This window comes from Nymphalis io, chromosome 6 (assembly GCF_905147045.1).
Source record: "Nymphalis io chromosome 6, ilAglIoxx1.1, whole genome shotgun sequence".
In the NCBI taxonomy this organism is placed as follows: Eukaryota; Metazoa; Arthropoda; class Insecta; order Lepidoptera; family Nymphalidae; genus Nymphalis; species Nymphalis io.
The window spans coordinates 5,962,689-5,980,749 of NC_065893.1; the positions used below are offsets into that span (position 1 = coordinate 5,962,689).

Consider the following 18,061-nt stretch of genomic DNA (forward strand, 5'->3'; position numbering starts at 1 on the left):
TGATGACGTTATAAGATAGATAATTTGTCTGTCTGAGAGCAAAAATTTTAATAATTACCATAACCATTTGTATGAAGTTCTCATCATTGATGACGTAGTTCTCGAGGAAGGTTTGTGTTTTTGTATTTAATTAAAAATAGACAATTGTATTACGATGCAGAAGTATTTATCGCCGTTCACCATATATACAAACGCTAACATCGTTGCATACATATTCTTATTAAAGAAGTATAAATCAATAAAGTGATAAATGTTATAACATTTAACGTACCTTATATAAATTTAGACGATCAAATATTACCCTGACATAATTCATCATATAGTTATTTTAATTCTCGTAGAAAATAAAACATCGTTTTAACATATACGAGTAACATCAATAATACTAAGATTAAATCCTTTTTATTATTATAATATTTGTTATTATTTTTTATTCAGATTTTTTATATAATTAACCATATTCAAAGCCTTTATTATGACTATGTGAAGGTTGAATGATTTGCTTATTAACAATAAATAGATAAAACTTAAATGTATTCTTATACCAAATTAATTTACATATAAATGCCTTCAGTCGCATTTCGTTCGCATTCGTTTACATATAATGTAATTTCTGTATAAAGAAATAAAATTAAAACTTACAATAATTATAGCCGACCGGCTCTTCAGGGTCACAATGGCGAATATAAACTATAAATAAATTTATTATCTCTCCACTCACATAGTTCGACTGCAAAGCACACTTAGTTTTTTATTCGTTAAATAACTACGTAGATGTTGCCAACAACGTCATCTGTGTAAAATTTTATAGAGTTTTTATATTATTACACACATATTGCGCAATAATAATATAGCCTACTTCACTTTCTGCAAAATCCTCAAGTTGCAAAGATTAGCCCGAACAAACAGACGGGAAAAAGTTAAGACTAATTGATTTTAATGACGTGCATGAGATCACTTATTTTGATTTGAAAATGATACACTTGTATTATATTTGAAATATCAATCGATTATACATTTTTTATTATACATCTTACCGTATTGTTCAACTTTTTAAAGTGCGACATATATGACTATAAGTCAAATATTTATATATTTATATTGGTTTTAAGGTTTAAAATTAGAGTAATTTAAATAAATATAAAGCCTGCAAGAAAATTACTATTATGAAGGAATGTAAGACTGTTTCCACTATCAATATTTTTTTTACATTAATCCAATACACAGAACACAATCGTGAAAATTTAGGAATTGAAATGATAGTGACATTTACTATAATAATTACAATTAAATATTACACGAACCAAAATTGCTTATTAATCTTAATTCGGTTTCAATATTTCACGAATGAAATGTAAATTTTTTGCAGAATCATACCTAGTGAACAAATGGTGATATAATTATTACAAACTAATAGTAATTTAAATAAAATGATTTTGAAATATCAAAAACTTTTGACTGGAAATTTTTAATAATTAGTATTATTATTGAAAATGACGAACATGAGGAAAATACTAAGACATTTTTCGTCCTGTTATTTATTTAATGATATAATTTATAAAATTATACCTTAGAACCAATATTAATTATTTTCAACTAAAAAGTATAACTGGCGTAGAAATGTATATTATCTGTATATACCTGTTGGTAGGGCTTTGTGCAAGCTCGTCTGGGTAGGTACCACCCACTCTTCAGATATTCTACTGCAAAGCAGCAGTACTTGGTATTGTTGTGTTCCGGTTTGAAGGGTGAGTGAGCCTAGTGTAATTACAGGCACAAGGGACATAACATCATCATCATAGTTCCAAAGGTTGGTGGCGCAATGGCTATGTAAACGATGGTTAACATTTCTTACAATGCCAATGTCTATGGGCGTATTTACCGTCTATGCTCGTCCGCCTTCCTATTCAATAAAAAAAATATTATTTTGCATAAACTTTTAGCAATTCACTATGTTTTTCAGAACTTGTTTCACTATATTTTATTAACAATAAAAACTAATAATAAATTATAAAATAAAATATAAATCCCGTTAAGCATAATGTTTTATAATTTCATAAGCTTAATTGGTGGAAACTATGCTAGTTCTGTGCTGGCTTATGGAAATACATTTGGCAGAATTTTATACATAAATAAAGCACATGAAAATTCAATGTTTCCAGCACCACTACAAGTAAACTACATTGTTAACTATGAGGAAGTATTTATAAAACAGAAGTGACAATCTTTAAAAATTACAAGTATGAACAATTTAATTGACCATTACCGTACCGTAACCGTACCGTAACAGCCTGTGAATGTCCCACTGCTGGGCTAAAGGCCTCCTCTCCTCTTTTTTGAGGAGAAGGTTTGGAGCTTATTCCACCACGCTGCTCCAATGCGGGTTGGTAGAATTCACATGTAGCAGAACTTCAGTGAAATTAGACACATGCAGGTTTCCTCACGATGTTTTCCTTCACCGTAAAGCACGAGATGAATTATAATCACAAATTAAGCACATGAAAATTCAGTGGTGCTTGCCCGGGTTTGAACCCACGATCATCGGTTAAGATTCACGCGTTTTTACCACAGGGCCATCTCGGCTTTTGACCATTACATTACCCTTATATATAAAGTCTAAAATGAAGTCGATTGTGTTGTGGTTTTGTGCAAACCCTCTAGGTCTGGGTAGGTATCACCCTCTCATCGCTTATTTTATCGCTAAGCAGCACTTAGTATTGTTGCAAGAAATTATTATTAAATTATTTTATAACTAATAATTTATTTAAATGATAAAATAGTGCGATAATGTTTCATTTTCTGTCTAATTAAATATATGATATAGGCTTATAAAATTGCTTTTTAACCAAATAAAATTCTGTACGAATATATATTAACAGCCTATCCAACATATATGCTCTTATATGTTTGAGGATGATATTGTAAAATCTTGATAAAAATGGAATGACAAAATCAATAATATTTTTAAACCTTCATAATTTAAACCACGACTGCATAACTATACTTCATATTGAAAATATTTTCTATTAAATGACATATTTAGATAATGTCTCTGTACAACCTGAGGCACAGCTCAATACAATTCTTAGCCGTTTTCTTTGTGTGCTCGCTTCCACTTATTCAAAGTCAAAATAAATCGACACTAAATATTAAATCACAAAGTTACTTCGTATCGCCACATACATCTTAATTAGTGAGCTTTAATGAAATTTTATGGCATAATAAATTCCCATCTAAATTATTAGCTATTTTATTATTACATGAAATATTTGTCACGTTTAAAAAAAAGTAATAGTCTCACTATTGTAATCGCATGGAAAGTAGTTTAGAATATTGTGAGTGAGTGCGTTGGCGATGTAAGCGATGGGGTTAACATTTCTTACAATGTCAGTGTCTATGGGCGTTGCTGACCACTTACTATCAGGTGGCCTATATGCATGTCTGCCTACCTATTCTATAAAAAATAAACCATGCTAATAAAAAGTTTAAGTTGTCAAGTGTCAAATATTACTTTGCAAGAACATAAATTTTTACGTAACTTTTATATAACACTCGTTTTTATTAATTAATAAACTTTTATTTAATTTATCATGTACTAAAATATGTAGAAAATCAACATAATTTTTATACAAGTATTTGATACATTTAAATTCTGTATTTAAAATTATATGCGAATAAACGAGTTTCAGCATTCAGCCTTATACAACAAGTGCCATTTGCACCGAACTGGACCTTCGATAGACTTACGAAATTGTGCATAAATAAGCGAGATCCTAAATTCGCGAACATTACCCAATCATGCGCTTCTTGTTTTGTGACTTGCCCGATTATATAAACGATCATCCAAATTCCTTACATATGTACCAAAAAACTTCAATCTGTCATGATCATTATTATCATTCGCTTTCTTTTGTTTAGAGTCGGCTCAGAGTGTATTTTTACTTATAATCTATAGATATACCGGTATGTACTTTAAAATCATATTTAATTATTAATTAGTTATTATTAAATAAATAAATATATTTCAATTAATAATTAGTTATTATTAAATTATTTTTATACTAATAATAATTATTTTTTATTTTTATTTTATGTTAATAAATTAATTATTTTAAATAAAAAAATATATGAATGAAGAAAAAAAATTTTATGTCATTGCTCTTAAATTTTGAAAAAAAAAATCCCTATAATGGCTTTGATTAGAAAAAACCTAAAAGAAAATATTAAATATTTAACCTCCTGCGCTAAACGAATAATAACTTTACACTATCACACGGAATGTAGTGTTTGAATAATGATATATTACGCTAGCTCAAATACACACGACTTCGTCCGCGTAGCACACTATTATATCAACAATGAATGTTTTCTTTGAGTGTATTATTTAAAAGAAATTTTATTACAAGATAAGAAAAGTTACCTGCAGGTGTTAATAAAATTAATATTTAAATAGTATAAATGTGTAATGCTTACAATATTCATGAATAAATTCTAGCTAATAAAATTACCATATCGGGTCTATGAACCATACATATCGAAGGTCCTTAAAACTAAGAAGCAACTAATTTCCTATTTGAAATTCAATCGAAAAATGTTGCCATGACCTACAATACATAACGCTTTATGCCTTGCAAAATCGGTTTTTTTTTGATTAGCGATGTCTCATTATCTTAATTTTTGTCGCATCGATCATAGCTCTATAACTGATAAAATTAGTTAAAGAAAGATCATTGATCTTTTATATAGAATAATAAATTAGAGAGTTTTTGTCTTGAATCTCGATCAAGTGTAGTTTATTGGTAGCTTCATTTATAGATAAAGGAGTAAAATATAAAAAGGCATTAAATGTTTTTTTTTCGAATTGACCAGTTGGTTTTGCCCCAAATGGCAGCGCCTGATGAATTACACTGAGACACTAATAGAAGTTTACTAGTCCTACGTATTTCGTGCATATTAATATAATTCATTCATAAGCTTTAATTATTCGGATATTAATAATTACTTTTAACGAAATCAAATGCCACGCGTCGACCTCGCTTCAGTTTTTTATTTTTCAAAAATTCATCCATCCATCTAGGTTATGGGTCAGTACAACGGTAATAGAATTTCATAATAGAATAATACTTTAATATCCATTTATAGAAAACGATATGAATACTGAATGATAATGAATATTCATAGAAAACGATACGAAGTACATTATTTAAAGTAGTCGTTCATCTAATTTATTAGTATTCATAAATTTGTGAATGCGAAATATTTAAATAACACATTACCTAAAGTTGCGGTAAGTATTCTGATGAAACAAGTAACCGAAACGTAGCCGACGTCATATAAATACTATATTTTTTTGTAACATAATTAAAAATATCAAATATCTTACACTGGTGGTAGGGCTTTGTGCAAGTGCGTCTGGGTAGATACCACCTACTAATCAGATATTCTACCGCAAAACAGCATTACTTGGTATTGTTGTGTTCCCAAGGTGGTGGTGGCGCATTGGCGACGTAAACGATGATTAACATTTTTTTACAATGCCAATGTCTATGGACGTTGGTGACCACTTACCATCAGGTGGCCCATACGCTCGTCCGCCTGCCTATACTTTAAAAAAAAACATTGGCGCTAAAAATATATGAAAAAAAATCAAATGTGTATTTATTTTTATCTAAAATATACCTAAATTTTGTTAAATTGTATCCCTTTTTATAGTAAACTGGAAGGTTTAGAAGAGTTAGTTAGATAGTTTTTTATTCTACTTTTATAACATTTCTTTTTTTTTTGAGTAAAATCAATATTTCATAATAAATTAAATAAATAATCGAAGATAAACTCGTCTTCGTTCGGGTAAGACAAGTTACTCAAACAAACGCTATAATATAAAAATATTAAGAACCTTATGCTAATGACTTTTATTTGAAACGACTTTTTGTAATAAAGTTGTTGGATTTCGTGACGCTAAATCAATGGAATACAAGCCTCTCAATTTATTTTAACAATAAAATTGATTTCGTGCTGAGCCGTAAAGGAAAGTATAGTTAAGAAAAATACATGTTAAAGAAAAACAATAAAAAAATGTGAAGAACAAGGTATGAGTAGGTTATTTTAATGGTAATACTTATAATCAAATTACTTACGAACGTATGCACTATACTTGACATAGTTTTTTTAATTATTTAATTTCATTTTTTATTGCTTGAAAAAATTTATTGAAAGCCTTTTTTTTACATTATCTCTTTATCTGTGAATTCAAATCTAATAAATAGTAAACAATTACATATGAAAAGACATACATAAGTCGTTAAGCAAATATTTTGCTTTCACGTTAAAAGACTACAGTTGTTAAGAAATAAAATAGGAAAACGGTAAACCAAGTTCTCAACGGTATTTTAAACATTTAGTTATAAATTAACATCCTTCTGTGAATACCAAATCGTTTGAAATGTAACAAAACGAACATTATCGCATATAGTAGTAAATGTTCTGTCAGTATAATGCATATAAGCTAAATTCCAAAAATAAATATTTTATAACCGTAATTAAAACAAATGTCATCGATGCATTCTTCAATATTCATATTCAACTTTCAATAATTTATTTGTAAATAGACAACAGTTTTAATTAAATTTGAAAGAATGCATTTATTTCAATAGTTATTTACATTGAGAACTTATGTTATACTTATATATGTGTAATGTAAATGTAAAAAGCTTTTATTTATTCCAAACACTATTTAAATAACAATAATTGAAGTTTTATTAGTTGATTAATATTACAATACTTATATCCTAATATTAATAATGTTATTTACTCCTCGTCGGTGTAAGGACCGCCACTTGCGGTAAAAGCCTCCTCCAACTCCTTTCGTCTCTCTCTTTCCTTTTTATCCTGGGCCAAAGATTCCCAGCTATTTTGATGATGTCATCATTCTATCTTTTCAGGGGCCTACATCTCCGTCGTTTTTTATCTCTAGGTGTCCAGATGGTCACCACTTAAGTCCATCTGTTAAAATCCAGTCTTTGTAAATGTCCTGCCCATTTCCATTTGAGCTCCAATATTTGTTTGATAACATCTCTTGCTTTGATAATTTTCCTTATTTCTCTACTCTATCTCTTAATTTTATGTTTATAAAGCTCCGTTTTATGGAGCGCTGGCAGATCCTAATTTTTTCCATGTTATTTCTTGTTAGCGGCCATGTCTTATAGGCGTACTTGAAACAAGGCATTAAGCATATATTCATTGTTGTGGGTTTTAATCTCGTTGGTAGAGTCCCTTTGAAGATCTCCTTTATAGTCCAATATTTGTTCCATGTGCTTTATATTCTTCAGCCTATCTCTTTACTGGTGCACTCTTTGAATGATATCAAGTGACCAAGGTAGATGTAGTCCTCCACATACTCTATAGGAATTGATTTAAACGAAATTAAGATCTTGTTTCTGTTGGTCATAAGTTTTGTTTTTTCTTGATTTATCTCACGACCCACCGTAGAGCTGTTATATCTAAGTAATTACAGCATGTGTTGTAATTGCATAAGATCTTCCGATAACAAAACTATATCGTCTGCACATCTAAGGTGAGTTAGATGTTTACCATCAATCTTAATTCTCATTTACTCCCATTCTGTTTGTCGGCATTTACTTTCGAGTTCTGCAATGAACAGTTTGGACGAGAGCGGGTCCCCTTGTTTTACTCCTCGCTCTATCTGAAAGAATGCGTCCACTGTGTCTAGCTTTACTCGTACTCTACTGTTGTTGTATATTACCTTAATGAGATTTATACATTCCTTATTTATTCCTTGTTCGTTCAATGCTTGCCATATAAAGTCGCGATAGACGGTGTGGAATGCTTTGGAATAGTCAATGAAAGCAATATATAAAGGTTTATCATATTCAGTATATTTTTCAATGATTTGTTTCGCCTGTTTTACTGATTAGTTCTCATCGACTAACGCTGAGTTTCTCCGGAGCAATATCGAATTAAATAATTTATAGAGACAAGGCATTAAGCTTATAGGTCTATAAATGTGTATAAATCAAAATTTAAAATTCCTACTATACGAATCATGACCGCGTGATATTGTGGCAAGAATGCTAGCAGCATTTTCCCGTTGAATCGGAATTGCGATTCTCAGGCCAAAAATGAACCAACCGTCTTGCTAGTAATGGTTGACCCGGGATTTATAACATTGAACATATTCCATGTTATATGTCCTAAAAGAGACGGGATGTTATAAATTTTAGAAAAGATTTTGCATCACTACTTCAAGTGTTATATGTAGTTTGGAAGAAATAAAATATATAATATCGATGCTCTTGATTGATATCAGCAGCCATGGCGGCCGTTCTCAATGGTGACTTGACAATTGCGCAGTGGATATTTCAATTAAATTATTTCTCTATTAAATGTTTATTTTTATATTTTCTTACTATAATAAACCGAAGAGAAAGTCTATTTATCTCGAACATATAACATCCATTTTTATGTACATTTTGTATTTTTTATTTATACGCTACCTAATACGAAATTGGTCCTCACTTCTGGTGACCCGATACCTGGTGCTCAAAGCTTGCAATTCAGAAAGTCAATGGGACCAGTGTGCTGACTTCTGAGTATAACGCCACGAGACAATATTCTCGATTTAAATATGGAAAGGTCATGTAAACGGTAAGCTCAAATAACACAGTGTGTGTTTAAATGGGGTAGTCTAGCTATCATCTAAAAGTTAAAATAATAATCTAAAAATACATAACACAAGAATCCAAATATATATATATGTATAAATAATAATAATATATATATTTATTTGGATTCTTGTGTATTATATATATATATGTATATATATGTAACAATATGTAATATTTATATGAAACAGATAGGTGGACGGGCAAATGGTGGACCACATAATGTTATTAACCATTCCTTAGTCTCTTGTGCCTGTAGTTATACTGGTTAACTCGCCCTTCAAACCGGAACAATACAAAACGAAGTGCTGCTGTTTTGTGCTAGAATATCTGATGTATGTGGTACCCACCCAAGGCTTGCGCCAAGTAAAATAATTGAATGATTATGAAGTGGAATAAAAATTGAATGGAATTTATACGAATACCCAACTGGAGATCTGTGACTTAGGATACTGCTCCACCTACGCTAATTGTTAACAATGACTTAATAAATTCTTAGACAGGGTCAAGTGCGCATGAACTGTAATGTAATATAATGCTTACAATTGAATAGTTCACTTGTTCAAATCTCTTGTATACTTCCTTGCCTTACTTTTTTTATAGAATAGGTAGGTGGACGAGCAAATAGGTCACCTGATAAGTGGTCACAAACGCCCATAGACATTGGCATTGTAAGAAATGTTACCCATCAATTCATTGCCTTGCCTTGCAATTCAACCTTAGGAACTACTTAATGTCATTGCATAAAAAGGTTTAAAATTAGATTTGATGATTTTATGCAAGATACATAAATTATAATTTTAAATAATGATTTTCGTTATAATCCGTATAAAATATAGTCCTTTCGGAAGGGTCTATATTCTGACCCGATAGTCACTTTATATTTAATTTAATCTTCAAAATAACAATTACAAAGTGCTTGTAGGAAGCTTCATAAATAACATATATCTTGATGTTAAAATAAGGTCTAAGTAGTGCCTTAAATTGTACTGACTAAAATTTATCGAAGAAAAAGTATCTAGACATTTTTCTAAAGCTCAATGACTGCGGTTGCCGAAATAATAATAATAATAAAACACTACAAAGCAATAAGACAACACTTTTTCTGTATTTTAAAACAATATTATAGTAAGTCAATTCGGCTCAATTTATTATTCTATATATACTTATACATAAAATATGTTTCCTTATTACTATTTATTCATTGGTTGATCAGATTTTCTATTTTTGTAAGCTTCTTAATCACACCACAAACGGTTATAACACCTTTTAAGACTATTTATCAATTTATCAGTTCATCAATTTGTGTTATTACTATTAAATTATGTATCATAGGATAAAACGCCATTTATACAAACCTTTAAACAGTTAAACGTTGCTATATTGTTTGACGTTAACTTAATGCGGTATTGTCCTAGTATAATAATTGGACGACCATTTTTTTTTAGAATAGGTAGGCGGACGAGCATATGTGCCACCTGGTGGTAAGTGGTCACCAATGCCCATAGACTTTGGCATTGTAAGGAATATTAACCATCTCTTACATCGCCAATACGCCACCAACCTTGGGAACTAAGATATTATGCCCTTGTGTCTGTAATTCCACTGGCTCACTCATCCTTCAAACCGGAACACAACAATTTCAAGTACTACCGCTTTGCTGTAGAATATCTGATAAGTGGGTAGTACTTACCCCGACGAGCTTGCTCCACAAGCCCTACCACAAGTAAGCCGTACCACCATCCCACGTAACACGAAAATTCTTTCATATTTGTCATTTTTGGTGAGTGATCCTTAACCAAGTTGTTCGTTTCTATAAGCATGATTAGCATTGTTAATAAAAACATTAACAAATGAGATATTTAACTCAATAAAAGATAAATGATAAAAAGCATAGATTTAATTAAATATTTGTAGAATTTCATGCAAAAGATATAATAATTTTAATTACACTTGAATAATATTACTATTTAATAGAAGGAAAAGAGCAACTACTACAGTTTCTTGCCGGTTATTCTCAGGGAATCTACTCTCAGGTGGTAACTTTAATTTAATCTATTTAAATAACGATCGTAAGGGTCTCTTTGTGAATAAAGTATATTTTGTTTTAATATAATATAATACTGTATTGATTAACTATTGATAAAATATATTTAAATGATCAATTCTAACGAGTTTTTATAAATATTTTTTACAAATACAAAAATTTCAATGAAACGATAATAATGTAATGAACGACTTACAAAAAAATAATATTTTAGGTATAAGAGCTTAAGCGATTTATTTTTAAAGCATTGGAATTGACTTATCATGATGACAGGTATTTAATGTAACTACCGACTAAAATTTATATTTTAAATAGCGTACCAAACGCTATAAATGTACAGTACTTTATTATCATCTAACTCCGTATCATCTAACTCCGCTGCGCGACTTTACACGCGTTGTTTTGTCATGTACATACCAGTAATGTACACTTTATTATTGTTACATATAATTAATGATTAATACTCTACTAACTTAGGGTCAAGTTATGTATACATACTTTTATCTATATAATTTGACTTACTTTGCCTCAACGAAAATGTTCAATAACGAAAAAAGATTTTTTCAAATCAGTCTAGTCGTTACTAAGGTTTAAAAATACAACTATCCAGCTTTGTAATAAACAAATAATCTACACTTATAGATTATTATGAGTGATCGTAAATAAAACACGATTAAAACTTGTTTTGACTACAGCGATGATTCCGTTAGGTAAAATAATTAAGTTTTAAAGCGACTTGCGTATGCGAAACATTTGCTCTATTAAGTAAGCCGTATCGATGAAATTATTGTTGAAAAAAGTCAAATCGAATCGATCCACTCGCCTAACAGGTTAAAGCTGAGGTGTGTCACAAAACTAATTCATAGAACGCAACAAAAGGCGTATAAACCGCAGAATGATTCGACGAGCATTAAGTAAATCGTGTCAAAGTAATTATTAATTTTATTGCTTATTAGGTAATTGTATTCAATTCTTCTATGCTAACAGAAGCTTCTGCCAAAGCCCTGTTTTACAGATAATGAGAGATGAGAGTAAAGAAAGGTACACAGATACTTCCATCTATTAGAAAGAGGATTTTACAATATTTTGGGCACATGACGCATAGCACGAAAAAATATGAACTTTTTTGCCGCTGTGGAAACCTTCACAAAGTTACCTGGACCGGGGAGGAACTGGGTTATGTGGGTTTCTTACCCACTGCGTTGGCAGTCTTTAGAACAAATCAAATTGGGACGAGTAGTTATTATTAAAAATAAAAATTTAAAATAAATATCGTAATATCAAATCCGGGCTAGAACGCTAGAACGAAGTGATTTTCTTTTTACAATATACTTATTTTATGTGTAATAATAAATAAACTTAATCCTGACGATCAAAATCGTTCCAAACAGCGTTAAAAGTTATAAAAAAACATAACCAAGTGAAGAATACTTAAAATAAACTATTAATTATATTATTTGTATTCAATCAAAATATTTTACAGTATATTCTACTTTACGATTGCTGACAATAACAGCTCTCAACAATTTTTCACACTTAATTTGCTATTGTCAAACAAGTATATAATAATTCTTAATTGAATAACAATATCGTACAAATTTCAATGGCAGGTTGGAAACAATACAAATTATTTAAGTATGCGTTTCTTCATAATTGTCGTTTATATTAACGGCCACTAGCGGCCCGCCCCGACTTCGTCCGGGTTGAACAATTATCTATCTTAGTAGATACATTGAGTTACATTGCAATTTACGTAGGCATCTTTATTTTTTTTAATAAAATGCTTATGTACTTACTAGCTGATAATTAAGTTTTCTGAAGGTGAAAGAATTTTTATAATCGGCTTAATAGTTGTTCAGTTTAATCATTAAAAGCAAATATATAAAAAATCAAATCTTATTTCTTTCAAAACTTAGTATAAATTAGGCTTTTACTATATAAATAATAAGAAAATAATTGACTTTACCAGGTGTATCGTTAAAACAGGTTAAGTCGAGTTAATTATCAGCAATAATATAAATCTAAATATACAGTACTCCTGCAAGTTTTTTCCAACTTTAGAAAAAAAAATAAAAATTATTAGTATTAACCAAGTCTGCATTATTAAAAAACATAAATTATTCGAATGTTCTTACTCATTTATATAACTTTTTTTTTGTATATAAATAATAAAATCTATTTAAATACCCAGGCAATTAAAAAGTACATTTTATTAAACCATTTTATTATAATATCGTATTAACCATATGTTTTTATTAAGGAAAATGAATCGAATGTTACTTAACATGCAAAATTAAATATGCATATATATCTATCCATCTATTGCTTAACGTACTTCTGTTCTTATCAAAACTGAGTAATATTGGAAATTTACTAACATCTGATTTAACCGGACTCGATATCGTTAAAGATCGGTTACATTTTAGTGACAGTAATCGTTTCTATAATAATGTATTTACGTTAAAATCTTAATGCAACATAGATAAAAGAATAACTCTTGCAAGATTTTATCAAGTAACCATGAACTATGCATTGAAGTAACTATCTATACCAATATTGCTATAATAAGTACTAATTGCATGCTTTAGTTATTTACATGTATAAAAATATTTAATCTGTGTATTTAGTTGGCCAACACTCTTTTTGGAACTTTAAATAAAACTGACTGAAATAGTGGGGGCGAATGGTGACGGCGGTATTCAAATGTGCCTCTTTCCTAAAAACCATTAGACCTACCAAATAAAAGCAAATGTCGTCCAATAACAATGCATAATAAAAACTTAATATAAAAAGGCAGGCAGGCAGGCAGGGCAGAAGACAGAAGTGTGCCGGGGAATCGAAAAATTTTATTTAAAATAAATAACTATAATAATAGTATTGTTATTCAACCAAATCTAGTTTACATTAAACAAGATATTACTTATCCAGTCATACATATATGTTATGGTAACGTATGTGTGAGTCACTAATAAAATAATCCAATTAATATCAGTAGTAAGTTAACACTTTTAAAACATCACTCGTTGTTTTAAAACTGTTTATTTAATAATTTTAAAATTTCAAAATATTTTTAAAGTTAGAAAAGTAAGCGCTTCTATAAATTACGAGGCTTATAAAATCAAACCAAGCGAACCCCTCAAACGTATTAGGTTTATTACTAGCCATTGAAAACTTCCAATATCCAACTTCTTCAACTATGTTTGCTTAAATGTAACAAATTTACGTTTTATGAAATATATTTATATGAATCATAAAACATTAATTTGGAACTTCATTTGTAGTATATTTATACTACTCAATTTCAAATTCAACAGCAATAAAAAGTAATTCTAAATCGACTACCTACATATACACAAGTAGGTACTGAGTTTGTTAAATGATTACAAGTGAAGCTTATTTTAAACAGCGTTTTAATAATAAAAGAATTTTGCGCTGACTAAATAAAGTTGTGCAAAATTCGAGTTTCCATAATAACCTCTTTTATTGTTTGATTATATATTGCTCACATAAATTTCATCATTCGAAAATATTTGTCGATTTTGAAAAATATTTACTTATTATAAATATATACATAATATGATAAAAATTGAAACCTTGTTTTATTCAAACGTTTTTCGTTTGTTCGAAGTAGTACTAAAATGCGGAGCAGAAGCGTATTATATTATATATTTACTATTTATATGGGATACCGGCAGCAACAAATTACCTTAGCCTCCTTTTGTATTTTACTTAAAAAAAACATAATGACTTTTCAAGTTGGAAAAGGACAGAATAAAATTAACATTGTCTCGTTCGGTAAGAATAGAGCTCCGTCTCTGTCTAATACAATAGCAAGTCTTAAAGTTGGAAAAGGACAAATCCAGTTACATAAGCTATCAACATTTTCTCCTAGTAGTAAATTAGCTAAATCCTGTTACATCTCCGTTGACAGCTGATTAGTTCTGTCTGTGTAAATAGGGTAAGCCACGCATTAGTTGCACATTACTTCATTAAAGTTTATTGATTTTAATGAGAAAATAGCAAGCTGACGTCACTAATGGCCACTATAAGTTTTAAATAAACAAACATTAATTATGTTTTATACTACACATAATTATGTATGAATAATTCCATCTCAGTCAAGCATATCGATTTTAGTATTTTAATTTTTTTGTATCCGTTATAGTTAAGTTTCGACAAGATCCCGTTACAAACTACATGAGTAGCTTCATCATTATAGACACACTGAATAAAGTAATTGCAATTCTATCACGGTCTTTATGTAATATGTATATAATACGAGTGTATTTTAAATTCCAAGTTCACGTATGAAAAATATTAATAGTAATTAACAAATTTGGTCTGTAACCTTTAAATGGTCAGAATTAATCTATATAAATCATTTTTTTATCTGTAAGCCAATATAATTGTACAGCTAACATAAATGGGGGTAAAGACATCTATTTCTATAAGAACTTACTTAGTTCACTTACTTACTTATGTAGTTACACATTACTTACTTACTTATATAGTTTTTTTATAGCCATACGTATGAAAAACTCACCTATAAACACTTATCTAATGTATATTTTCAATTATAAACGCTTTTAATTTGTTTTCATATATGTACATACTTTTTTGATTTTACTACATCATTTTATATTATTAGTTAAGTTATTTAATTAATAAATGAATGTTATTATAAAATAACAGAGCGTAAAATGAAGATGAATATTAAAAAAAATAATCTTTGTTAAATAAAATGTACAATGTAAATATATATCTTTGTATCGTTAAGAGAGACTTAATGATATTAGCTCGTTAAGTCTAATTATATACAGTGAAGTGTAAAATTAAATATATAATCATTATAAACTTCAATACAAAAGATAATATACCATGTCCAAATGTCTTATTTGCTCAATTGGCCAAAAAACGGCGCGTATGTGGAAACTCACGCAAGTTTGATGCTTGGCAATAAAATAATATAAAATTGCTTGCGATAAAGTACGTACTGACAATTAAATTTAATGTTGCAAAATCTGTGTTTCAGTTACGAGAAACAAATTCAACAGTTGCTTTCGAATAACTATAATATCAAAGAATCATTATTAAATAAAATTACGATTCGTTAACTGGTGACACTGTATTTGATAATTAATGACTGCTATTTTAATATTTCACGGCTAAGCTCAGAAAAGATATGTTTTAAAAATATTTGAAAGTTAATCGACAGGCATTAAAAAGAGAAAATAAACTAAAAAAATGTTTAAGCAAATATAACATGCGTTTCGCATTACCGGGCCGGTTCTTTGGAACAACATCGATCTTGATAGAGAAACCGATTGGTGTCTACAGGTATCTTTAGAGATAACCACTTCTATCTGGTCGTCAACAATACTATTTTTCTATTTTTAAAACAAGACTTGCTTATTACTTTATTATAAAAATTATATTATCATTAGCCTAAGTTGTGTATGTAAATAATTAGTATTTTCTCAAACCCGCTGCTTTCCTAAACAATTATTGGTAATAGGACACACAATTGGACATTAATACTTGTCGAAGTGATATAAATATTTAAAGTAGAATGTAAAAAATACGTGCTTCATTTTGTTATCAATAGCACTCACTGTTCGATTTTAAACAAACAGTCATTGTTTTATGCCACCATTGTTTATCAAGGATGGTTGTAGAAACCTGTATAATTTATGTATTTAATGATTGCGTTCACGCTTTATCTTACCTGATTCCTGCGCATTTTGCAAGTGATGTATATGGTGTAGATGGGCATAATAATGGTGGTGGTGCAGGATGCATTCCAAATCGGTGCAATTCAACATTGTGACAAGGCGCCGGCCGCGCCGGCAGCCGTCTGTTCACTCACGCTCGCTGCACACTTTCACAAAACTATTCCACTGCCACTTTAATACGTATCGTTGTCACATCACGTTATCTCCTTGGACACCAATACCCGACTGACGCACATGGATCAAGTCTGTTAAAGACAGTGCCGATCAATCTGTCACTGCGACGATTGTCGCCCACAACGCTATAGATGCATCGTTTTTTGTTTGCAAGATTATTTACATTAAATAATGAGATATCACATCACATAAGAACTCTGTATAACGTTTGGAGTACAGAAAGTATCGATAAGACGATATAAGTGCGCGAGTTCCGTCGGCTGCAGAGAGCGATGCGTGCGCGCAACACTTGTGGCGCGCGACTGTACACTGAATGCGGCATGCGATCGGCTACCACCACTCCCTGTCTCCCGACCTCGGCTGCCGTCCACACTTTATGGAAGCCTGGTTTCTATATCACGCCACCTAAACCCCAAGCACAGGATAAAACAACGTTCATCGTCCGACATTCATTATTATCATCTTAACATGGTAGTGGGTTTCGTTTTACGAACACGGTCTAATCAGCATGACCTACAATCTTATTACAATGAAGTCAGATCGCTCAATCAAACACTTGTATGTTTATCTCTCAATGATAACAAATTATAGATAACAAAAACAATATCCTCTTAACAAATCATTCAACATCAAAAGAGATTATCTAAAATTATTACTTTAAGTGAACTCCATTCGATGCTAAATAGTGAAGTAGTTTACGGAAAAATGGAAAAATAACAAATATCCGCAATGCAGTCCCAAGGTCAAGGTACCTGATTACCCTGAATGCTGTACCTGTAGACGAACTTTCGAGTGAGCGGTGCGTGTCAACAATTGCATATGCTTTGTACTCGTACAAGTGCCAAGAAGAACTGTACATACACGCTTTACCATGTATCTGGATAAAAACTTATGCTATTATTTAATTTTCGCTATCATTATAATTTATAGTTTTATTTACTAACAAAAATTTACTATTTTCGTTTATATTCATTTTTATATTCTATATTCGTAACGAGTATAAGGAAATTAAAGTTTAATTATTTACCTTAAGGTTGGCGTCAAAAATTTTAACTTATGACCTTATGAATTACACACAACTTTGTTATATTATATCAAGATACGTCTACTCTTTTCGTAGTCTAATAAAAATATTTTGATATACCTCCGTTTAATACAAGTGTTGACGGAAATTTATCAAACGTTAATAGCATTCAATACCTTTGTGCGCGCCGCATATTGTCCTCGTGAACACGATCGTATACAATTAGTATCCATAAAGCACGAAGGCATCTCGCGTGGAATGCATTCACTTAAACTAGAATATTGCTAATCTTCTTTGTAAAAAAATTATATATTTTCACATAAACACACCGTACCGTAACCGTAACAGCCTGTGAATGTCCCACTGCTGGGCTAAAGGCCTCCTCTCCTCTTTTTGAGGAGAA

General features: G+C 30.2%; 1 protein-coding gene across 2 annotated transcripts in view; it reads right to left on the reverse strand.

Moving 5' to 3' along the window:
* The window catches only part of LOC126769039 (uncharacterized), a 166,283-nt gene extending 149,370 nt beyond the window's left edge, over positions 1-16,913 (reverse strand). Inside the window, exon 1 of one of the 2 annotated variants that reach the window (XM_050487580.1) lies at positions 16,454-16,913. In XM_050487580.1, the coding sequence (XP_050343537.1) occupies positions 16,454-16,550 (97 nt within the window). In that variant the 5' untranslated portion in view covers positions 16,551-16,913. The remainder of the gene's footprint in view (positions 1-16,453) is intronic. The other variant, XM_050487581.1, reaches the window with a different exon arrangement.
* Positions 16,914-18,061: the final 1,148 nt, after the last annotated feature.